Source organism: Colossoma macropomum, unplaced genomic scaffold, assembly GCF_904425465.1.
Source record: "Colossoma macropomum unplaced genomic scaffold, Colossoma_macropomum, whole genome shotgun sequence".
Classification (NCBI taxonomy): domain Eukaryota; kingdom Metazoa; phylum Chordata; class Actinopteri; order Characiformes; family Serrasalmidae; genus Colossoma; species Colossoma macropomum.
Window position 1 is genome coordinate 40,021,248 of NW_023494790.1, and position 25,188 is coordinate 40,046,435.

A 25,188-nucleotide genomic window follows, 5' to 3' on the forward strand; every position below is an offset into this window, starting at 1 on the left:
AATTCCTGCTCAAATTCTATGTTGTCGTTAACTTTTTAGGTGAAAATTTGTTAACACTCCCTCTACAGAGAACACACTTCTGCACATTTTAATACACAATGAATGTTTACTGAAATTAACATATTGTGGGGGAAAATAAACATGAAATGTGGTCTGTGCAAAAGTTATGTCAGATTTTATATTTTTCCAATATATCAAGCTTAGCAAATAAACAAAAATTGTGCACTAAAATGTGCAGAAAAAACTGTAGTTAAGTGTGCTCTCTGTAGAGCATGTGTTATTTTATATAACTTACATCCTGTAGTCCATCAGTGGTCAGTTGCTGACCACCACCCATCTAGCAGCGATGCTGTGTAAAAAACCCCAGCAAGTCAAGGTGGGGCAAATAAAGCGGCCAGTAAGTGGAAGCACAAGGTGAGTGTTTCCTATAAAGTGGCCTGTTAGTTGAAGCACAAGGTGGGTGTTTCTAATAAAGTGGCCAGTGAGTGGAAGCACAAGGTGGGTGTTTCTAATAAAGTGGCAAGTGAGTGGAGGCACAAGGTGGGTGTTTCTAATAAAGTGGAAGGTGAGTACAGCATTAGAGTTATTAATAAAGTGGATGAGAAGTGCAGATTCAAAGTAACACTTTTCAGGTTGGTCTATAAATGTGCCAGTTGGTCTATAAATGTGCCAGTACTATTAAAATAGTAATTAACTAGAATACAAACATTATTGAGGCACATAAGTACATGAAAACACAACACAACTAACATGGTTTAGTGAAAAGTAATAACATGCTATATTTATTCCTACCAGCCATAAAAGTAATGCTAAAACATGCTATATATGGAAATAAATGTACTTTTACTTAGAAAGTCTTACTTTATATTTGCACACTTTCAAACAAATACTACATATTTACTGTTCAGTGAAATGAAACGCTACCAATATTCATAACCTCGTATAATCCAGACTAGGCAGTCATTTGCAGAATGAGCTGTTGATCGAGGCATCTTCAGTTCCTCAGAAAGGTAAAAGCAAGTCCCAGGTGGGCGAGAGGAAGGAATCAGTGCAGATGTTCTACACTGAATACACTGTGACTCCTAACAGCACCAAATCCAACCTTCTGCTCACTGCAGTGAGAGCATTATCCATGCATGCAGAACACAACGTCACACTCCACGTCTCTTGACCTCAGTGTAATGGCCCTCTCTCGGGCAAAATGTCCTGATCTAGTAATATTTCTTTAGTAATCTGGTATCTTAGTGTCTCTGTGGAGCTGGTGACACACTTGCACTGTCTGATGTTGGTTAAATCTTATATATTGATGCGTGAATTTCTCAATGAACCATTAGCTTAACAGAGACTTCAGGCTGGCATGAGCATGCATCTGTGTGTGTGTGTGTGTGTGTGTGTGTGTGTGTGTGTGTGTGTGTGTGTGTGTGCGCTGTGGCTTACAAGCTCTGCAAAAAAGAGAGCAGCAGCTGAGAATGCAGAGTGGAGAGGCTGACAGGAAGAAGGGTGTGCCATGATCTGCTGTTCAAGATAGAAGCGCGACTATGCTGCTGTAAACATGATTAATGGTGTAACAAAACAACTAACAGTGTGACTAACAATCAGTGTTGTAACCAATGAACAGTGATAAACGATGATGTTACTAGTAAACAACAACGTAACTAACAATCAGTAATGTAATTAATAAAGAACGGTGTAACTACTAAACAGTGAGGTAACCAATAAAGAATGGCATAACTAACAATCAATAAAATAACTAATAACGAATGGTGTAACTAATAATGAGTGATGTAACTAATAACGGACGATGTAACTAACAATCAATGATGTAACTAACAATAAACAGTCTAACTAACAATTAGTGATGCAACCTATAAGGAACAGTGTAACTATCAAGAATGTAGCTAATAATAAACAGAGTAACTAACAATCAATAAAATAACTAATAACGAATGGTGTAACTAATAATCAGTGATGTAACTAATAAAGAAAGGCATAACTAACAATCAATGATGTAACTAATAATAAACAGTCTAACTAACAATCAGTGATGTAACTAATAATAAACAGTCTAACTAACAATCAGTGATGTAGCTAATAACAAACGGTGAAACTAACAATAATGTAACCAATAACGAATGTTGTAATTAACAATGTATATCAGTGTATATACTATATAAAAACTGTGCATCAGCCTATATTGTATACAATAACCATACAATCATATATCAGCCTACATCACATACAGTAACGCTGTATTAGCCTATATCACATAAAAATAGGTAACTAAGAGCCATTCTGTAACCAATGCTGTAACTGATAGCTCAATAGTGTAACTAATAACCAATGGTATAACCAATACTGTGACTAATAATCAATAGTGCAACAACCAGTGATAACCAATGGGGTAACAAAACAACTAATAGTGTAACAAAATAACCAGTGGTGTGATAAATAACCAGTGGTGTGGTTAATAACCAGTGGTGTGGTTATAGCATAACAAACAACAAATCATGAAATCAGTGCTGTCTGATAGCGTAACTATCAACCAATGGTATAACCAACAATAAACGGTGTAACACTGAGTGCGTTTACATGCATTTAATAATCTGATAACTGCAGAAAATCAGATTTTTGTCAGTAATCTGGTCAGTGCATTTATATGCACTTGAGTAATCAGATGATGGGGAAACACCGGGTTTACGTGAGTCGGATTTCTGCTTTCCAGAAAATCCAGCCTCTTTATCGGATTTCTGAATCGGATTTATACATGGCCATTTGAATAATCAGATAACTGCAGAAATCCGATTATGATTGAATTAGTGAATGCATGTAAACACACTCAGCGTAACTAATATCCAACAGTATAACTACTAAGGAATATGGAGGCATTCGTGGGCTGGAAGTTAGGAAACCAGCCTTGTAACCGGAAGGTCGCTGGTTCGATACCCTGAGCCGACAGTACGTGACTGAAGTGCCCTTGAGCAAGACACCTAACCCCTAACTGCTCTCCAGGACCAGGGTGCGGAACCACTGGTGTAACCAATACCGTCTCTAACAACTAACAACCAGCAGTGTAACTAATAACCAATAACGTAACCACAAACAATGACTGCCAACAAATTTTGTGATTTGTGGGTGTGCCTGAGGCAGATCTATTGGAGAACGTTTCAGTGCGCTTAATAAGGTTCTATGCTTTATAAGAAAGCTCAGATCAGCCTCTCTCATATCTGCAATGCAGCACACAGCGACAACACAGCCTCAGCAGCGTTCTCTCAGGGGTCTCTGAGTAGCGCTGCTCACAGTGTGTACGCATATCGCGTCAGTGAGCTTGTGTGTGTCATTAGAACTCTACGGAAGAACTCTACAGTCAGAACATACACAGTGTGACCTTCCACGGTCTTTCAGCCACGACAGAACCTCAGCTCACCTCACTTTTCTGACATAAACAGCAGGAAGGCTTTGTATCCTGTGATAGTGAAAACAGACACAACAAACTTTAAAATAAATCTGCAAAGCTGGTTCTGTGCCGGTGCGTGGGACGCTGGTGGAACGGCGCGACAGGTACACGTTCCTCTAAAGTCAGACTGGGAGGGCTTGTGCGTTCTTGTGCGTCTGCAGAAAACGGTGTGTATTATAAAGTCACTTAAATGAAACACTGTGAGCTGTCCTGACCTTAATATTCAATATTAAATAAAAGCACAAAGACTTATCTTCTTCTAAAAGTACCCAGGCTTACAGACCTCATCAGCGCAATTGCTGCTTTAATACTTAGACTAATTGAATTATTTCGCTTTATCCATCGGCACTTAAAGCAATAATTTGGCACAAAATCGTTCTGTTTTTTATAGATAACCACGTTGCAAATCTATTTAAAATTTGAAAGGTATGCCATTTTCACCATGCTAACTGGTTTAAGTATAATTGCATGCAAAAACCTACATTACATATTTTGTTGATTTTTGCAGCAATTTAAAACACATTTGTTTTACATGTGATTAATTTAAAAAACAGAAAAAACAGTAGTTGTAGTGTAACGCTGGGTTGACTAACCAGACACTCGCGGATATAAAATAAACCACAGGGTTTAATAAAAGGAGGATTAACCAGGGTTTAGACCAGACCAGGTCAAAAACAAGAGCAGCAACACACGAGACTTGGGATAAGGCAAAAATCAAAGCAGATACACAAGCGAGGGTCAAAACCAGAACAACAACAAATAAACAGGTAAACAGATCCAAAGGGGTAAATCTGAAAAACGACAACGAGAAACGAAACAAGGTCATAACAGTATAACGGAGAAAGGCTTGGTACGCACTGACGAGACAGAGGCAAAACTTCGCAAAGAGGCAATGAAACAGACAGGCATATATACACAGGTAAACAGGTGAAAGCTATCAGTATTCAGGTGACTTGGATGTGCTGATTGGTTGGCGGAGTCACATAACAAACTGGGGAATCTTGGGAATTGAAGTTCATAATGTGGTGAAATGTAGCATGTGCTACAGAACTTAATTTACTCGTTAGGCCTTAATTGACTCGTTAGGACTGGCTAGGCAGGTCGAGAACTGTCATTAGGAACAGTTAGTTAAAGCCTGGGTTACACTACACGACTTTTACCCCGATTTTAGCCCTGATTCTCAGTCTGGCCGAGTCTGAGCTGGTCGGCTCTAGTCTGCAGATCTTTGGGTCAGTCAGAGTCGACAGTGTTTGAGGGGCGCAGACTCAGATTTACTGCCTCCCGATCGCGTTTCAGACCAATCAGAGTTTATCAAACACGTTTGCTTTTTTTCGACCCGACTCTGAGTGTAATCTAGTGTAAACTGGTCAACGACTCGATCTGAACCAATTCCTGCAACAGCCGATGAAAACCGAGAGTGAAAAAGAAGAAAATACAGCAAGTAAACAAAGAAAAATGGTGAAAAGTCTCTCATGTGTGGAGCGAAGCTTTTTAATGAGCTGAGTTTAAGGCACAATCGAGTCTATATACATTTAAAACTCTGAAAATACCAACTGATCACATTTTAAATCCCTGACTCTCACTTAAACATGTTTACCTGCTGTTTCTTTACTGTGTCGGCGCAAACGGCAGAGAAAACAGCAGCAGCGGCTAGCCGCTCTACCTTTGTTTATTTGCATCTCCTAGTAAGTGGAGAACGCAAGAGTTCGCACTAGTTCTTGTGCACGTTCAGTGAGTTTCGTTCAGTTCAGCAACAGTTTGAAAGTTGAGTAGTGTGGATCCCCAATATTTCAGTCGCCCAAAGAAATCTAGAAAAACCAGTCTGATAGAGTGAGATGCCCAGTCTGTTATAATCTTTTAAGACTTTAAAAGTCGTGTAGTGAAACCCAAGCCTTAATGAGACAGTAATCAACTCTGACTCTTCAAACTTTGTGCTCAACAATGAGCTCCTCTAAGCAGCTGGCTGAGAATGAAGGTAATTTATGCCCCAAAGCAAGTGAAGGCTATAAAAAGATGTCAAAGCACTTCCATTTCACAATTCCCACTGTCTGAAATGTCAGTAAGAAATGGTAATTAAGGGGAACTGGGGTAGATCAGGAACTCTCAGATAGAGCTGCTTGTATGCTGCCAGAAAGGCAAAGCAAAACCCCCACATGACAGCAAAGGACCTGCAGGAGGATTTAGCTGATACAGCAGTCTGATGTCAGAAGGGTGCAAAACATCATTTACATCAGCCTACAGCATTTTAGAAACAAATGCTGTGGATGGATGAAGTGAAAAACACAATCACTAAAGGTATCTATGGAGAAAAAAGGAGCAGCATTTGATGAAAGGAACGTCGTGTCAACTGTGAGGTGGATCTATTGTGCTTTGGGTTGTGTAGCAAGAAACAGTGCATGGGTAGATGGAAGAATAGACTCCACTTGCCCCTCATCATCTTCCTCTCTTCGTCACTCTCTCTCTCGTTCTTTCTCTCACCCTTTCCTTATCTTCCTCCGCCCCTCTCTCTCTCGTTCTTCCTGTTTCCCAGCCTCGCTCTTGCCCTTCCTCAGCCACTCTTTCATTCTTTCTCATCTTTCTCTTCCTTAGACTCTCTCTCTCTTGCCCTTCCTCAAGGTCTTCTCTTCTTCAGCTACTCTATCTCTCGTTCTCTCTCTCTCTCTCTCTCTCTCACCTTTCCCTATCTTCCTCTCTCTTACTCTTCTTCTTCCTCAACCTCTCTCTCTCTTTCCCTTCCTCAACTTCCTCTCTTCCTCAGCCACTATCTCATTCTCTCTCTCACCTTTCCCTTATTTTCCTCTTCCTCTCTCTCTCTATTATCTTCCTCTTCCTCATCCTTTCATCTTCCTCTTCCTCAGCTTTTGTCTTGCCCTTTGTCTTCCTCCTCCTCGTTCTCTCTCTCTCTCCCTCATGCCCTGCCTCATCTTCCTCTTCCTCTCTTACATGCCCTTCCTGAGGACAGTCACTCTCTCAGTCTTCCTCAGCCATCCTCTTTTGTCTCACCCTTCATCATCTGCCTTAGTTACTCTCGTCCTTTATCATTATTCTCTTCCTCAGCCATCCCTTTTTATCTCTCGCCCTTCATCATCTTCCTCTGCTTCCTCCTCATTGTCTCCCTCTCACTCTTCCTCATCTTCCTCAGCTCTTTTCTCTCTCTCCCTTCCTCATCTTTCTCGTCCTCAGTCACTCTCGCCCTTCATCATTATTCTCCTCCTCTGTCACTCTCTGTCTCTCTGTTCATCTTCTCGTCTGTGCTAATGGCTCTTTGTGCCCCTTCCTCCTCAGATCCTAAATTCCTTTTGAAGCTCCACCAACAGGCAGTTTAGTGACTCAGCCCACATCGACCTGTGTCCTGAGCCCCCTCGGGCTCCTGCATCCAGACTCCCATTGCAGAGGACAGTGATCTGGGCGACGGATCTGAGAGGAACGCCATGATATGTGTTTCCCTTTACAATCAGTGCCGCTTCTACACAGACATTCATGGTCAACACAGCATACTGGAGCCCAATTACAGCTCTGGAAGCTCAATTCTAAAATACCATTCATCCTGCACTCGTAAAACATCCGTCTTTAGAGAGGAATTCCACAGATTTTTCAGAGCTTCTACATAATTCAGGGGTCGCCATGACTACAGTATAAATATAGACATTTTATTTACTATCCAGAACCACCAGTGAACCTACACGAGTCTTCTGAGTTTATATGGAATGTTGATGATGGGAAATAGTGGAAAGTTTTTGGGGACTATTTTATGCATGTATCCCTCCACCATGAATGGGTTTTATGGCCAAAGCCCTCTTTAAACCATCATAACACAATGTCTCAGTCATCAGGCAGTGAATTCATAACCATTTCATGTAATAACTTTCTGTGAGGGAGCTTTTAGAGGTGGACGTCTGGGGCTATTACAGAAACATCTTAACTCCGAAATCGGATCTGTTCAGTCAGCAAAAGAGCATCACTTCAGCTACCAGCGCTGCTCTGTAGGTGACCCTGCCAGTCTGCAGTGACAGCAGAGGAGGGTAAAGTTCAGCTCCTCACTGCTGGGCTTTAGTTACATTTAGGGCATCATATGATCTTCAAAGAGGGGGGCAATTATTTATTATCACCCACCCCTAATTCTTCAGTGATATGAATCAGTTCTGACCCTTGAGGCACCAGAATGTTAATGTTGCACCATTTAAGGTGGAACGGGAAAATTAGCTAGCTATCGAGACATCAGCACTACTAGATATTTTTTATGATTGTTATGATGAGAAGGACCAAAATACACTGAAACAATACTAAAACTAAGAAAATACAATGATTATCATTTTTTTTAATAGAGAAAATTCTCACATTTGTGGGTTTCTTTGGTCTCTTGTTCAGCCATCTCACCAATTTTCCTTTTTTCTCATAACTCTCTGTTTGGAGTCTCTGAAAAACTTCTGTTTGGAGGGTCATGTAGTCCCAACACTTCACCCTACCCCTCTATCTCAACAAGAATCAGGACACCCTACACCTAGACGTTAACACGCAAAACGGAGGGGTAGAGCTGAGTGGTAGAGGCGAGGGGTGAATGGGACTGGGCCTAAATCTCCTAAATACTGTCCTGACTTTAGTATAAACCTCAACAGTGTCCTAACTTCTGTTCAACCTTCCATTTCTAGCATTAGTTGAATGAGAGAATGCTGTTGTGTTTAGGCAACTGTGACAGACAGCACAAGTTCACTGTAACTGGCACAATGACGGCACATTTATTTATAAGGCAAAATTGCAGTGTGAGAGTGATGTTTACCTCACTGTGCTGTTCAAAAATCGTGGACACTGCAGACACCATTCCCTCCATAATGTTCATGAAAACTAGACAAATAACAGGCTGCAGGGACGGCTGTGAATAATGAGGAGACAGAGCTGAGTTTTAGGAGGAATTGCATTAGTGCAGCTCACCCTGGTGGTTAAAGCCTTGAGCAGTGGAAACTGAAACTGGAGAGCAGCAACAGTCAACATTATAACTCTGTAAAACTTACAGCTCATTGCACTTTTGTCGACCTTTGTTTTCATCGTTTTTTCATTAATAAAATTTCCATTATCAACTTTATTTTGCAAATGTAATTAACATTATTTGGTTCTTGTATGTTCTTGTTGCTTGCTTGCTAACAGACATAACAATCATCAACCTCGATTGACTAGTTCAGGATTTCCGAACTTGAGATAAGATGCTACAAGATGTAATTCCAAAGTTTGGATTTGCTTCTGTAATATGAATTTGTGAAAAATCTTATCTTGACCTGTCAGATCTTCCCTTAAGACTAAAGATAGGAAGTTTCTGTAATACGACGCCTGGTTCCCATCACCACCTCTGTAAACAAATCTGACTCGGTAAGTTTCTCTAGAGCGGCGCTCTACAACACGTTTCTCAAGAAATGTGTTAACACATATAAGACCAAAGTGTGCTGTTAATTAATGCACAATTTTTGAGATAGTTCCAAATATTAAAGAAATAGTTTGGCGTCTGTAAGCACACGTAACATAATTAGAGGTTAGTGTGCTCCTCCAAGCGTGTTGAGCTCTGTGTTGCGTAAGCAGCGGTTTGAAAAGATGTGGTTTAGCTTAATATGTCTCGGATAAAGCACATGCTAGCCTCCCCCATCCATGGCTGGGGTGAAGCCAGTTAGTAGATGGGAATTGGGCTAGCAGATTGAATAAAATTGGGTAGAAAAATAAAATAAAACAGCAGTAGTAGCACATAACCTAATTTGTCTGCACTTTTTACTGCAAAACTACAAAAGCAACTTCTGGATGCCAAATATGTCTCTGTTGACTGACCACATTTGGACTAAGAGAAAAACTGAAATTTTGAAATTTCGCCAAACTATTATCGTTTCTGTGGAACGCGCCAACATCACTATTCATTTTATCAGCACTTCAAAAGGGAAGCCAATTACAGCCCTGCAATCTCATGTTCTCATGTCTAAATGGACATTCTGTCAACAATCTCTGGAGATAATCATTGTCGGATTAATGACAATGGTAATATTAGCAGCCGTTTTAGCCCGTTCTCCCATTCACATGCACCACTTCTCGCCTATCGAGCATAAAAACACTGCTGTTATTCTCCCTGACAGATCATCTCTAATATCACTCGCCTGTTTGAGAGGCTTTTCCCCCCCTTAGAGAGCCAAATCACATCTAAATCGCTGAAAGACGCACTCAGAACGCGAGCTTCTTGCAAATATAACTGATTGCCCACACAATAACCCAATCAGAGAGAAGACTGCATTACATAAGTGACTTTTTTCCCCAGCATGCTTCAGTCTTTACTCTAGTGAGGGCGGATGCTGGACGCTAGCTGTGATTGCCGCTCTTAGACGCCTCTTGTCTGCTGTTATGAACACTCAAACGCACACGTACACAATTATCTGTGCTGTGTTGTCATTAGAATTCAACTGAATGCCATTTAATGGTGAATGTGTGCTTTTAAACGCAAGACAATTTCCCCCTTATCCCAAATGTAGTTGATCAGCCAAGACACGTTTGGTGTCTGAAGTTTGCTCCTTTAGTTTTAGCACTGGAGCTATGAGGCTCATGTAGCTAACGGGTAATGCCACTGTATGACATACTGTTATATGTCATAGATAAACATATCTAGATGCCGCGTTGCCTGTTGTTCTCTATCTGAGGCGATAGGTCTGCGCGTCCGCCATGTTGGAGAGGTCAAGATCCGTCCCCCTCAGAGCACCCAGATTAAAGTCCTGCATACAAGCTCTACCTAGTATTTAATCTCTTCAATCAGATTTTAAATGCACACAGACTTTTGCTTTAGAAAATAAACTAAGACAAATATTACAAACAACTGAGAGAGAAAAAAATAATAACTAGGCCTGATATAAAATGATTCTATAGAAAGTGTTGTTGCTGACGCTGAGCTGGATAAAAACTATTTACTAATTTACAAAGTATGACTAAAGAAATGAAGGAAGGAAAAATCAGTAAATTGGACTGTGAGTGGAAAACGAGTGATGATTAGTGGAATTTTCTCTAATACTCTGCTTAAACATCGGTGGGCCGCATGGAAAGCGCTGAGCAGAATGCCAGTGGCCCGCCAGCTTTGCCATCAGTGGGCCAACAGTGGCCCAATACTCTCTTGCTATTAGGGAAGCTACACTCACAGTAGCCTATAAGCTAGTGATTTACACGGTAGCAAGATCTACCAAACCAAAACTAACAAACAGTGTGGTTTGAGCAGCCTGTCAGTCAGTATTCGTAGCTCCTTTTCACTCAGATGGTGCCGATGTCTACTGCATGAGTCAGTACTTGTTAGCTATATTAGCCTCATAGTTCCAGTACAAAACTACAGAAGCAAACTTCAGACATCAAACCTCAGCTGACATATATATGATTACTGTATGTGATGTAGACTGATATATGATTACTGTATGTGATATAGGCCGATATATGATTATTGTATGTAATATAGGCCAATATATGGTTATTGTATGTGATATAGGTCGATATATGATTATTGTATGTAACATAGGCCGATATATGACTATTGTATGTGATTTAGGCCGATATATGATTACTGTATGTGATGTAGACTGATATATGATTACTGTATGTGATATAGGCCGATATATGATTACTGTATGTGATTTAGGCCGATATATGGTTATTGTATGTGATATAGGCCGATATATGGTTATGTATGTAATATAGACCAATATATGATTATTGTATGTGATTTAGGCCGATATATGATTACTGTATGTGATATAGGCCAATATATGGATATTCTGGAGGAACATTTCACCGCCAGGAGTCGGAACCAAATTGACAGCACTTTATGATAATAATTTGATATAGGCTGAAACATGGTTATTGCACGTGATAAAGAGCGATATATAGTTAGATTTTCCGTGATATTGGCTGATACATGGTTACTGTGTGTGATAATGAGCGATATATGGTTATTTTTATGATATATACTCATATATGGTTATTGTATGTGATATAGGCTGCTACATGGTTTTCTATGTGATACAGACTGAAATATGGTTATAATATAGATTGATATATGGTTATTGTATGTGATATAGGCTGATATATGATGGTTTTTGTATTCAATATAGGCTGATGTACAGTTTTTATATAGCTGATTTATGATTTTTTTTATGTGACATATAGGCTGATATCTAGTTGTAAAGTCGCGGTATATTGTGGATGAGCTTTCTGTAAAGTGTGTATAGTTTATCTTCTGCTGCACACTAACTGCTCTTTAGCACTGTTTCTGCTGCTCCTCTGTTAAATGCAGCACCGTGTCCTGGTAGCACCGCTGGATGGAGCACTGAGCCCCCCTTAGATTTGTGTTTGTGTTATTTGTCCTGCATTCTTATTTATTCATTCTGCAGGGCAGCCTTTTCAAACCGCACTCACATTTATTACAAGGGTCTTCTAGCGGAGCACGCCGTTCCCACATCTCAGTGGAAACTGCCTGATGTGAGCCCATTAGACAGAACGGCGTGCTGCTATCAGCTGAGTTCATTTGCTGTTGACGAAACAAAGCTTGTCATCTATACTGGATTTTTAATGTCTAGTTTCCACACCGTTCCACCCGCCAACCATTAGCCCAACACGCCACTGCAAATCTTCACAGTCCAGCCAGTAAAAACAACCGTGGAAGGGAGTCAATTACGGTTTAGCTTAATCCCCCCACACAGCTAGCATTAGCTTCACATGAGTTAGCAGAACAGATCTGCCGATATGGACAAGAGACGTGGAGGATTTTGGACGGATATCATTCAGGTCTAACAGCAAAGCCTACAGCTCACAGCACTGAATCTCACAGTAACGTACGGAGCAAACGCAGCAACGTATAGAAACTCATTTTAAAAGTGAAGGACGTCGTCAGCGAGCACAGAAGGAGTCCGCTGCACAACAACCTGGCACTGCTTGGGAGGTTCAAAGCTCCGTCAGAAAGGCTGCAGCTCGTCCAAGTTGGGACAGGACAAAGGCAGCTACAGCACTGAAGTGACATCTAATAAGGGGAAAGCGCTACAAAGCGGGAACGCCGGGTAGGAATGGGGCCAGATTCACGAAAACTTTCTTAAGAAAAAACTTAGGTTATTGGGACAAACATTAAGGCCACGTTCACATAACAAGCCTTACTGCTCAAATCCGATCTCTCTGACAGGATGGTTCCCACTCGTTTAGGTAAGTGACTCAAATCTGTCATTAATGTGATGAACCGGCGTCCTGGAATGACCCTCATGAGCTCATCCTACTCAGTAACGTCACGTGAATGAATCACGTTCATCATCAGCACAAACTAACGAGCAGAACGAGCTTCGCTGAGAAGATAATTAACTCTGATCAGCTCTCAGCTTCATTATTAGAGCGAGACGAAGGAGAAAAAGGTGAGATGTGTTTCTTTTCCACCGTTTACAGGCTTTAACTTCTGTTCGGCGCTGCTGCCATGGTAACGCTGAATGATGGTCACGCGCAGTGGAGAAAAGCACCTGAATTCAGATCTGAGCGTCACATTAAGGCCGCACGGCCACGAAACGGATACGTATCCGATCTAGGGCCACATATGAAAGTGGCTCAGGTTGGATTTGAAAAGATCAGATTTGTGTCCACACAGCTCTGAAAAGATCAGATCTGAGTCACATTAGGGCGAAAAATCGGATTTGTGCCACTTCAGCCTGGTAATGTGAACGTAGCTAAAGAAGTTCATATAAATGTTCTTAAATGCAATTCTCAAATTCTTAATTCTTGAGAAAATCTTAATTATTGCATTAAGAATGTCTTAAGAAAATCTCCATTGTTTTCTCATGTAGGCTGTGGTGCATTTACAGCTTACCATAAACAGCATGAGATATTATTTTAAATGTTTTAATCGGTTTTTCCGTTATTAGTTTAATCCCCTCTGAGGGGCAAAATGGAGGAAAAACATCAAACCAAGTGTTTTAAAACATTTAGCAAACAAAAAACAGAGGTAATGGAGGAAGAAACAGCCAACAGAGAAAAAAATCCTCCTTAGAAAATACGATAAATGCGGCGTGACGGCAGAGAGCAGGAGACGAGGATGAGCAGGACTAGCAGAGTCTGAGATTGAAAACCGATTTAGATCAAATTTTGTCAACTCTCACAGCCTGAGACGAGTGAGACGATCGTACGCTTAAGAAAACATTTAAGAATGTAGTGTTTTCAAGAATAACACTTATTTCAACACTTCAAAATTATTCTTTAGAAAAAAATAAGAAAATTCTTATGAATTTACTTGAAGAATAACAATTTTTTGTAACTTTTTTTTTTTTGACCTTGCTCAAGTACATTTGGGTAAGAAGGGAAACTGGGTAAATATGAATGATCACCAGTCTATCTTTTAAGACTGTGTCATGATAAACAACAGCATGAGGAGATGGAGGAGCTGCAGTGTTCCAGCTGGCGGTAGCTACAGAAACAGAGTAAACATCTGAACTCAGCAGCTGGAGCATCGCTCCGTATTGGGAACTGACCACGAGAGGCTGATTCCCTGAGAAGAGTCAACATAAGTGAAGTGGAACAGCAGTGAGTGGAGAAACGCAGCAGTAATAATGTTATTAGAGGACAACGCACTGCTGAGAGTCTGCGAGAACGAAACAAAGCTTAAAACGTCTCAGAGTTACAGTGATGCGTTACAGATTCCTGCATAATTAAACTGCTATGATGTAAACAGAGTCATTCAGAGTGGTTTGGTGTGAAACGCTCCGTTCTAGAGAAACTTACCAAGTCAGAATTGTTCACAGTGGTGGTGATAGGAACCAGACGTCCACCTCTAAAAGCTCCCTCACAGAAAGTTACTACATGAAATGGTTATGAATTCACTGCCTGATGACTGAGACACTGTTTTATGATAGTTTAGAGTCATTTATGGTGGAGGGATACATGCAGGGCGCTGTGAGGCAAAATAGTCCCCAAAGAAAACTTATTATTTCAGATGTTCCACTGTTTTCCATCATCATCATTCCATATAAACTCAGAAGACTCGTGTAGGTTCACTGGTGGTTTTGGATAGTAAATAAAATGTCTGTATTTGTGTTGTAGTCACGGCGACCCCTGGTTCCTATCACCACCACTGTAAAGACATCTGAACCATCTCATACCAAACCACTCTGAATCTCTCTGTTTACATCTCACACACTGAATTATGCAGAAAAATGGTGACATTCCCCTTTAAGACACAGAAGGCTAAAACTGGTCAGCAATTTCAGTGTGAAACGTGAGAAATGTAAAGTAATGGGTTCTCGAAGAACAAAGTCTAGAGTTGTTTGATATTTTGCTTTAAACTCAGTTTATATTGCATTATCATTTCAGTGTAAATACATTGTTACACAATTCGCTGCAATTAAGTGACTACATCAATTCTGATGTTTTTCCATTTGTTTCGACATTAAAATGAAAATGTAAAGGATGCTTGTTACTGTAGACAACACAACTGTTTATCTAATCATAATACAATATCTCCTCTTCTATTTACAAGCACAAATGTGGCCTGGGAATGAAAACAATCTGCACTTTCCACACAATTTCTCCACTTGTTTCAATGAACTATGAGACGATAATATAATTAACATAAAATAATAAAGTGGACCGTTTTAAAATTCGATTGGCTGAGTCACGATCAAATCAAATCTGCTGTAAAGAAAATTAAAAAAACACTTTGCTGTTCATCAAATAATCTATGACCATTTTTTTTTTTTTTAATTTTTACCCGATTTTCTCCCCAATTTAGTCGTCTCCAATTCCACCCGCTAGTTAGGATTCCCCCAATTACATGATGCTATCAACGCTAGGAGGGTGAAGGCTAACACAGGCTTCCTCCGAGACCTGTGAAGCACCACCGCTTCTTTTCGAGCTGCCGCTCACGCAACGTCACTGGACAGCCGAACGCGCTCGGAGGAAAGCGCCAACCGCCAGATCTGTTACGTCAGCTAACAGACGCCTGCGCTGACTAGCATCGCGCTGAGTGAGTGATGGTGGGAGAAGGAGGGGCCATCCTACCCACCCAGAGAGAGCGAGGCCAATTGTGCTCTCTCGGACTCCCGGCTACGGACGGCTGTAGCATCACCAGGGATCAAACTCGCGATCTCCTGATGATAGGGCCAACGCTTAGACGGTTGCGCCACTCGAGAGCCCTATGACCATTTTTAAAGGGTAGTGTTAACTAACTACATTATTAAAGGGCCCATATTTATATATATATATATATATATAAAATTGTCTTTTCCTTGTTTTTTAAGAGCCTGATTTAGTTTTGTCAAACTTTCAAAACATACCACATTCCCCAGTCCATGCAGTTCATACATGGAAACTATGCTGCAAAACAAGCCCACTCTGAATTCACTGTATTTGTGATGTCACAAACACCTAACTACACACCCAAAAACACATTTACATATAATCAGCCTATTCAGCCTACAGCAGCTCACGTCCACTCACACTGAAGTTACAAGGGGTGTTTCAACCTGGTTTGCTTTTTGAGGCACAGCCAATCAGAACAGAGCTCATTTACATAAAACCATCTTAAAGGCACAGTAACAGAAACAGCCTGTTTAACACTAAGGCATAAAGAGAGGTTGGACAAATTATGATTAATAAAATACGCCCAAATATTATAAGTGGACCTCGGGATAAAAAAAAGATTCAACAAAAAGTAGGATATGGGCCCTGTAAGTTAATAAGGGGTAACAACACCATGATTTTGTGGTCACTGCGACTCCTGAGTGTTAAAAATATCAGTGTATAAGCCAGAAACAGAAGGAAACAGCACCATGCCAGAGAGAGAGAGTAAGGGGTCAACGGCAGGGGCAGGGCATGACTTACCTGCCACAGAGTTAGGGCGGGGCATGAGGTAGAGGGGGGTGGGGTGAGAAGAGTGGTGGGTGGAGCCAGGCTCAGGGATCTTGTTGAGGCTGTGCGTGGAGGCGGCCATGTTCTCGTCCACGCGATACAGGCTGGAGTCCAGCGTGGCGCGGTGAGAGTGCCACAGCTTCAGACTGCTGGCCCGCGAGCCCTCGCCATGTTTACGGTCCGCAGGCTCCGAGTAACTGGTCAGAGTGGCTGAGGGGCGAGGAGGAAGGGGGAGGGGTTAAAAACAAAGGAAAGGATGCTTATAGAAGGATTTAGACTGAATTACCTCATCATTAGGCCCACCTACGTTTCACCTACACCTACACTGGCCATTTTATTGGAAACACCTGCTGTATAAGCCCACTGTACAGTTCCATACAGCAGACCATCTACTCATCAGCCCTCCTCTATCATGTCACTCACTGGAAAGGGACCACCGCAGAAGAGATATTACTTGGGAGGTGGGCCATTCTTAGCACAGCAGTGTGTCACAATAGGGTTGTCATTATTGATGATAATGAGCTGATGATTAATAGTCATATAAATAATTTAGACTAATGATTTAATTGCCTTTTTATTGCTCACTGCATGCAGCTGTTATGTATGTATAGATTTGTATCTCGTAGCTACGTTAGCTAAGAAACAGCTACACTCTCAGAAATAAAGGTACTGAACTGTCTCTGGGTCAGTTCCCTCTCGTCACTGGGGTGGAACCCTCAAGGCTCCATCTCAGTACCTTTAGTCAGGGAACATAACTGAACCATAATCCACTGAATGATATGTTCTAAGCTGTACTGACTCCACACACCCCGTCTCGTCTCCAGGCTTTTATTTTACTGTTCTGTTTAAAACATTCGGTTATGAAAAGGTACAAATACAAACTTTTCACCTGGAAAAACTTATTTAAGGTTCACAATCAGACCTTAAAACCACTGTTGGAGCTTTGAGGGAACATTTACACTGTTTGTACCTTGATGAACGTAAAATATACCTGAACAGAACCTTTATTTCTAACAGTGTACACAGCTAACATACAAACATGCTGCCTCTGAACATGTTACAGCACCAAGTTAGAAGTTAGATCTTCATGATATCTCAGAGAACGGACGCTTTCTTTTATTTACATTTATTTGCCATCACACGCACCTAACATTCCACTTTTTTGGCATAATATGATGCGAAATCTAACGACTGTGGAAAACTACAGCAGTCTGCTGAAATAACAGCGGTCACCTCAGCCACATGCAGCCTGTGTGGACGCTCTGACCTGTTAATATGAGCTGAAATGAAAAGCAACAGGAGGCAGGACGTGTGGAACTGCGGTCCTGCATGTTTTGGTGTTTTTCCTGCTGCAGCTAATCAGCTAATTAATCAGCCTCTCCTGATGAGAGTGCAGCAGCTGATCTACTGAAAACACACGTCTTTACAGACTGAGTGTGTGTGTGTGTATGAGAGTGTGTGTGAGAGTGTGTGGTACTCACCGATGATGCCGCTGTCTCTGCTCTCCAGTGTGGAGGTGGGGCTGGTGAGGGGCTGTCCAGGAGCCGCGGGGGGCAGCGTGGAACAGGGGCTGCAGCCCGGAGGAGACGCTGTGCTGCTGGTCAGCGTGGAGCACGGACTCATCCTACCACTCACACCCACACCCTGCCCATACACACACACACACATATACGTAGACTTAGCATGGGGTGGGGCGGGGTGTGTGTGTGTGTTTGTTTGCTTGTTTTTGTACATTTTCAGTACCTGACATTGTAGCAAAACCAAAGAAAAACTAACCTAAAGAACCAACACAACAATTCTGACTTTACAAAGTGCATATTAAAATGTTTATGTTCCCGTTTTTAAAACTAAAAGCGAAAAATCACATCAAAGTTAAGACTAAGACTTAAATTCTTCTTACATACAGATAATTACAAATATATAATACATATGGGACATATTATTACTATTATTTCATGATGAATAGATGAAAAGAAAATGTTTTAAATTTTTGTATATACAAGGTTCTGATCTTTCTGAGGAGAAGAGATACAAGATAATCCACTTGCATAAGGAAGAAGGAAGTCAATGGAAAACACAGGAGTTTCCAAAATTAGAGCTGAAAATGGATTAAAAGCTACAGAGAAAATGAGGCTCCTAACAACCACCTGGAAGAGCAGGTAGACACCAAACCTCAAAACTGCCCCCATCAGATAAGCAGCACTTAAAGCTTTCATCTCTGAGAGAGAGGAGAAAATCAAGCTGATCAGATCTGAAAACATCCACAGGTGTTTCTGTCCATCCTTCCACTGTGAGAAGACGACTCAGCGCTGTGGGTCTGAAAGGATGTGTAGCTGATCAAGAAGAACCTCACTGAGAAAAAGAGACGGACACATCAAACAAAGAAGCTGAACGATGGACTGACCACCCCAGAGTCCAGACCTCAACACCACTGAATGTGTTTGATTATTTCAGAAAATGATCAACCAGCTTCTAAGACTGAACTTTGGAGGTGTGTCTGCAGATTTCCACTACCAATTATAATATATATATATATGTGTGAATGTATATATATATATATATATATATATATATATATATATATATATATATATATAAAATGCACCTATGACCCCATGTCCTGACACTGTATGAAAACGAGTAGGTGGGTACATGTGTGTATGTTAGCCTAATTAATCTCCGCCAGCGCAGGAAATCCACACGGCAGGAGGAAGCCCTCTCTTGGGCCCGCCCCCTCCCTCAGCACGCACTCCTCCCCATCTGCCAGTTGCCAGGAGACAGGGTTGCCGTGGCACCCTGCCGCCGTGGCACCCAGCTACAGGCTCAGCTGGTGTTGGCTTGGGTCAGGCCGGCCGCGCTGGCTCACCTAATCTGCCCATGCACGGGATTAGCAGTGAGACGGCTAAGCAGCGCTGCGGAGCTTTAAAACACTCAACACCGCTTAAGTTCAGAGCCCACGGAGAGCCAAGGGACGAGCAGAGACGCCGAGAGGGACAGGAACACGGTTCTTTATCCTGTTCGGGCAGCGTTTCAGCACCAACCACAGGGACGACATTCAGCCAGCTCATTCTTTCACCAAGTCAGCGTCATCGATTTCCTGACTTACTCACAGCGTTGGATTACGTCATTAAGGACCCCATTCTGGTGCACACTTAAAAAAGATGGTTCTTTAAGGGTAAAGAAAATGGTTCAATACAGAACCTTTTTCAAAAAGGTTCCATATAGAATCATCTACAGCAGGTTCTCCATCAATCTGAAGAACACGTTCACCATGCAGAGACCTGTTTATTCATGCAAAGGGTTTTTTGAGTGTTCAGGGTTCTATATAGAACCATTTTCTTTACTTTTGAAGAAAAAAGATGGTTCCTCAAGGGTTCCTTAAAAAGAACCTGGTTCTATTCAGAACCATGTTGGGTGGGTTTGCTCTGTTATCTCATAACAAGCCACCACTGCGCTGCCAAACTAAGCTGCCCACCACAGTGGTGGCAGTGCAACTGTGACATCATCACAATAACATGAACGTTATTTTAGGAATTCAGACGTTTCCCACACAAACACAAACGCGATGCTCTGTTGAGGTTTCACAGGAAACGGCAGGTAAGGCCTATCAATATTCCTCAGTGGGAGCAGGATACCCATAATGCACTGTGCCAATAGAACTGAATCAGACCTCACCAGCCAATCAGCACTCAGCAGCTGTAAAGCTTTGCTTTCTGTATTCATTGGTTAGTTTATGTAATACATTCTTCTACTTACCAAAATTAACAAATCACTAAAATAAATAAAAATTCCTCCATATTTCAGTGGTTATGATGTAATCAGAGAGATTCAGAGTGGATTGGTGTGAAATGGTTCAGATGTCTTTACAGTGGTGGTGATAGGAACCAGGGGTCGCCATGACTACAACACAGATATAGACATTTTATTTACTATCCAGAATCACCAGTGAACCTACATGAGTCTTCTGAGTTTATATGGAATGTTGATGATGGAAAATAGTGGAAAACCTGATTTTTAGGGACTTTTTTGACATATAATGACTCTCTTTAAAAATGCATTTTAGGCCAAAAGCCTTAGTTTATTCATAAACATTTATTCATAAACAGTGAATTCATAACCATTTCATGTAGTAACATTCTGTGAGGGAGCTTTTAGAGGTGGACGTCTGGTTCCTATCACCACCACTGTGAACAATTCTGACTCGGTAAGTTTCTCTAGAACAGAGCGTTTCACACCAAACCACTCTGAACCACTCTGAACCACTCTGTTTACATCTTAACCATTTAATTATGTAAGAATTTTTTGGATAATTGGTGGAGTTCCCCTTTAAAGGACATTCCTGCGTGAATGGCTCAAAATATATTTCAGTAACATTTTTAGCCGTTCAGCTCCATTCAGCTAAAAAGAGAGTGACAGCGAGAGAGAGGGAGAAAGAGTGAGAAGGTGAGTGAGAGACAGAGAGAGAAAAAAAGGGAGAGAGAGGGAGAGAGAGAAAATGAGCAAGAGGAGAGAGAGAGAGAGAGAGAGAGAGAGGCAGAGGTGGTTCTGGCTCTGCTCAGCTCATTCAGTGTGAAGGACTCGGCTCTGTTCCTCCACACTGGCTCTTTTTCGGCCCGTTGACTCCTGGAGTCGGTCAGAGCGACTGAGGGTCCTTTGGGGCTCCATGTTGGCTCTGTGTCCTGTGTATCAACCTATTCGTTTGGGGGTGGGGGGTGGGTGGTTGAGCAGCCTACCTGCGTATCGTCGGACTCCTCCATGCTGTACTGTGGCCCCTGAGGCCCCTCGTTCACTTTGTCTCCAAGCAGGAAGCCCAGCCGAGTCATCAACGTGTTGGCAGCCTCGTCCACAGAGGGAGGGGGGCCGAGGTCTGGACCTAACCCCCCTGCCAGCGAGAGAGAGAGGAGGAGAGGAAGAGAGAGGGTTAATCTAGACCTGGTAATAAAACAACAACAATAATTATCAAAATAAAAAAATGTTCAATTTTATTAAAAATGCCGTTCTGCCCCTCAATCCAGTTTCAGCATTAAGAGCCTAAGTTGCCACATCGGAACACTAGGTGGCACTGTGTGCCTTTTACTCTCTAGATAAGGAGAGAGAAAGTCTATCCCGAGTCAGGTAGCAGAGTTAGCTAGCGTTAGCTGCTTCAGTGTGGAAATTACTAATGAACTGTAAACGAGCTGAGCGTTAACAGAGTCGTTATGAAGGCAGAGACTTTAATGATCTCTAACGACTGATTAAAGCGTGAATCACGCAGAGCTTCGCTGAGGACCTGAGAGAGTCAACTCACACACTGATCTTCACATCTCCTCCTCTACAAGCCCTACACACACTGAGATACACACACTGAGATACACACACTCAGATACACACTGAGATACACACACTGAGATACACACACTGAGATACACACAGAGATACACACACTGAGATACACACACTGAGATACACACTGAGATACACACACTGAGATACACACACTCAGATACACACTGAGATACACACACTGAGATACACACTGAGATACACACACTGAGATACACACTGAGATACACACTCTGAGATACACACACTCAGATACACACTGAGATACACACACTGAGATACACACTGAGATACACACACTGAGATACACACACTGAGATACACACACTCAGATACACACACTGAGATACACACACTCAGATACACACACTGAGATACACACTGAGATACACACACTGATATACACACTCAGATACACACTCAGATACACACACTGATATACACACACTCAGATACACACACTGAGATACACACACTCAGATACACACTCAGATACACACACTGAGATACACACACTCAGATACACACTCAGATACACACACTGAGATACACACACTAAGATACACACACTGAGATACGCACTGAGAAATACACACACTGAGATACACACTGAGAAATACACACACTCAGATACACTGATAGACACACACTGAGATACACACACTGACATACACACACTCAGATACACACACTGAGATACACACACTCAGATACACACTCAGATACACACTCAGATATACACTGAGCACCTCCTCATTAAGACCCTCCTCTGTATCGGACCACCTCACTCACTCAGCACAGCCTTACAGCTTACTATACACTGAACTCCACTCGGGGGGTGGGGAGAGGTGAGAGAGCACAAGAAAGCAAGAGGAAAGAGAAAGAGAGTCAGTGAGAAGAAGAGAAGTAGAAAGAGAGTGAAAAAGAGAAGAAGAGAGGAAGAGAGAGGAAAAAGAAAGGAGGAGAGAAATTGGAGAAGACAGGGAGAGAGGAGGGGTAACAAGAGAGTGAGGAAGGAGAGAGAGAAGGAGAGAAAGAGAGAGAGAAAGAGGGAAGAGAGAGAGAAAGAGGAAAGAGAGAGAAAGGGGAAAGAGAGAAAGGGGAGAGAGAGAGAATGTGAGAAAGAGAGAGAAAAAGAGGGAAGAGAGAGGGAGAAAGAGAGAGAAAGAGGGAAGAGAGAGAGAAAGAGGAAAGAGAGAGAGAAGAGAGAGAGAATGTGAGAGAGAAAGAAAAAGAGGGAAGAGAGAGGGAGAAAGAGAGAGAAAGAGGGAAGAGAGAGTGAAAGAGGAAAGAGAGAGAGGGGAGAGAGAGAATGTGAGAGAGAGAGAAAAAGAGGGAAGAGAGAGGGAGAAAGAGAGAGAAAGAGGGAAGAGAGAGGGAGAAAGAGAGAGAAAGAGGGAAGAGAGAGAGAAAGAGGAAAGAGAGAGAGAAGAGAGAGAGAATGTGAGAGAGAAAGAAAAAGAGGGAAGAGAGAGGAGAAAGAGAGAGAAAGAGGGAAGAGAGAGTGAAAGAGGAAAGAGAGAGAGGGGAGAGAGAGAATGTGAGAGAGAGAGAAAAAGAGGGAAGAGAGAGGGAGAAAGAGAGAGAAAGAGGGAAGAGAGAGGGAGAAAGAGAGACAGAGAGAGAGAGAGAGAGGAAGAAAAGGAGACGAGAGAGAGAGAGAGATATTAGATTAACACAGACCTGTACTTTAGCTATTTCGTCGGTACCAGTGAATCCTTCCAGACCGAACATCCACACCTGAGAGTGTGTGTCACTTGATTGGGATGTCTGGGAGTGTGTGTGTGTGTGTGTGTGTGTGTGTGTGTGTGTGGGTGTGTGTGTGTGTGTGTGTGTGTGTGTCTGATGAGACACACCCATCTATCTTGGTCACCACCCAGAACAGACTTTCAGACACCACAGAGACTGTCATTCATTACAGCTGCAAAAACACTGTTCTTATTACTATTGTTATTATAACGTAATTCACACACAGTCCATATTACAAAAGAGGACAAAAGAGACCCTACCAAGACACACTCTAAAAAGTAGACCGGAAAGGTAATTGAAAGGGCCCATGCCGGAGAAAATCAAAATTTCCTTGCTTTTTTTTAAATTTCATATAGAATATAAACAGTGTTAAAGTTTAAATATGAACGGTTCACCCCCAGTTCATACAGTCCATATACGGAAACTCAGCTGTAAAAACAGCTATATATATATATATATATATGTTGCTGGTTTTCATGACACCAAAAATGCTAACCAATCAGTGCTCAGTAGCAGTAATGCTAACCAATCAGTACTCAGTAGTAGTAATGCTAACCAATCAGTACTCAGTAGTAGTAATGCTAACCAATCAGTGCTCAGTAGTAGTAATGCTAACCAATCAGTACTCAGTAGTAGTAATGCTAACCAATCAGTACTCAGTAGCAGTAATGCTAACCAATCAGTACTCAGTAGTAGTAATGCTAACCAATCAGTACTCAGTAGCAGTAATGCTAACCAATCAGTACTCAGTAGTAGTAATGCTAACCAATCAGTACTCAGTAGTAGTAATGCTAACCAATCAGTACTCAGCAGCAGTAATGCTAACCAATCAGTACTCAGTAGTAGTAATGCTAACCGATCAGCACTCAGTAGCAGTAATGCTAACAATCAGCGCTCAGTAGCAGTAATGCTAACCAATCAGTACTCAGTAGTAGTAATGCTAACCAATCAGTACTCAGTAGCAGTAATGCTAACCAATCAGCGCTCAGTAGCAGTAATGCTAACAATCAGTACTCAGTAGTAGTAATGCTAACAATCAGCACTCAGTAGTAGTAATGCTAACAATCAGCACTCAGTAGTAGTAATGCTAACCAATCAGCACTCAGTAGCAGTAATGCTAACCAATCAGTACTCAGTAGTAGTAATGCTAACCAATCAGTACTCAGTAGTAGTAATGCTAACAATCAGTACTCAGTAGTAGTAATGCTAACCAATCAGCGCTCAGTAGCAGTAATGCTAACCAATCAGTACTCAGTAGTAGTAATGCTAACCAATCAGTACTCAGTAGCAGTAATGCTAACCAATCAGTACTCAGTAGTAGTAATGCTAACCAATCAGTACTCAGTAGCAGTAATGCTAACCAATCAGTACTCAGTAGTAGTAATGCTAACCAATCAGTACTCAGTAGCAGTAATGCTAACCAATCAGTACTCAGTAGTAGTAATGCTAACCAATCAGTACTCAGTAGCAGTACTGCTAACCAATCAGTACTCAGTAGTAGTAATGCTAACAATCAGTACTCAGTAGTAGTAATGCTAACAATCAGCACTCAGTAGTAGTAATGCTAACAATCAGTACTCAGTAGTAGTAATGCTAACAATCAGCACTCAGTAGCAGTAATGCTAACCGATGTCACCACTAAAATGTGCTACAATTCAAATAATTACAGCTTGCTTTCGTTAGGATCCGTGATAACCACACATTTTTTAAACACATTTTTTTTATTGATTTTCTTCTTTTCATAAACAAAACTGATGAATTAAGGTTGGTATTAATGACCTCGCTGCATC

The 25,188-nt window shown here is 41.6% G+C and overlaps 1 protein-coding gene across 1 annotated transcript in view; it reads right to left on the minus strand.

The window, feature by feature from the left end:
* The window catches only part of tanc2b (tetratricopeptide repeat, ankyrin repeat and coiled-coil containing 2b), a 97,033-nt gene that overhangs the window by 44,536 nt on the left and 27,309 nt on the right, over positions 1-25,188 (minus strand). Inside the window, exons 2-4 of the mRNA XM_036573383.1 lie at positions 21,061-21,209; positions 17,809-17,971; positions 16,301-16,537 (exon numbers count right to left, since the gene is read on the minus strand). Coding sequence (XP_036429276.1) covers positions 16,301-16,537; positions 17,809-17,971; positions 21,061-21,209 — 549 coding nt within the window. The remainder of the gene's footprint in view (positions 1-16,300; positions 16,538-17,808; positions 17,972-21,060; positions 21,210-25,188) is intronic.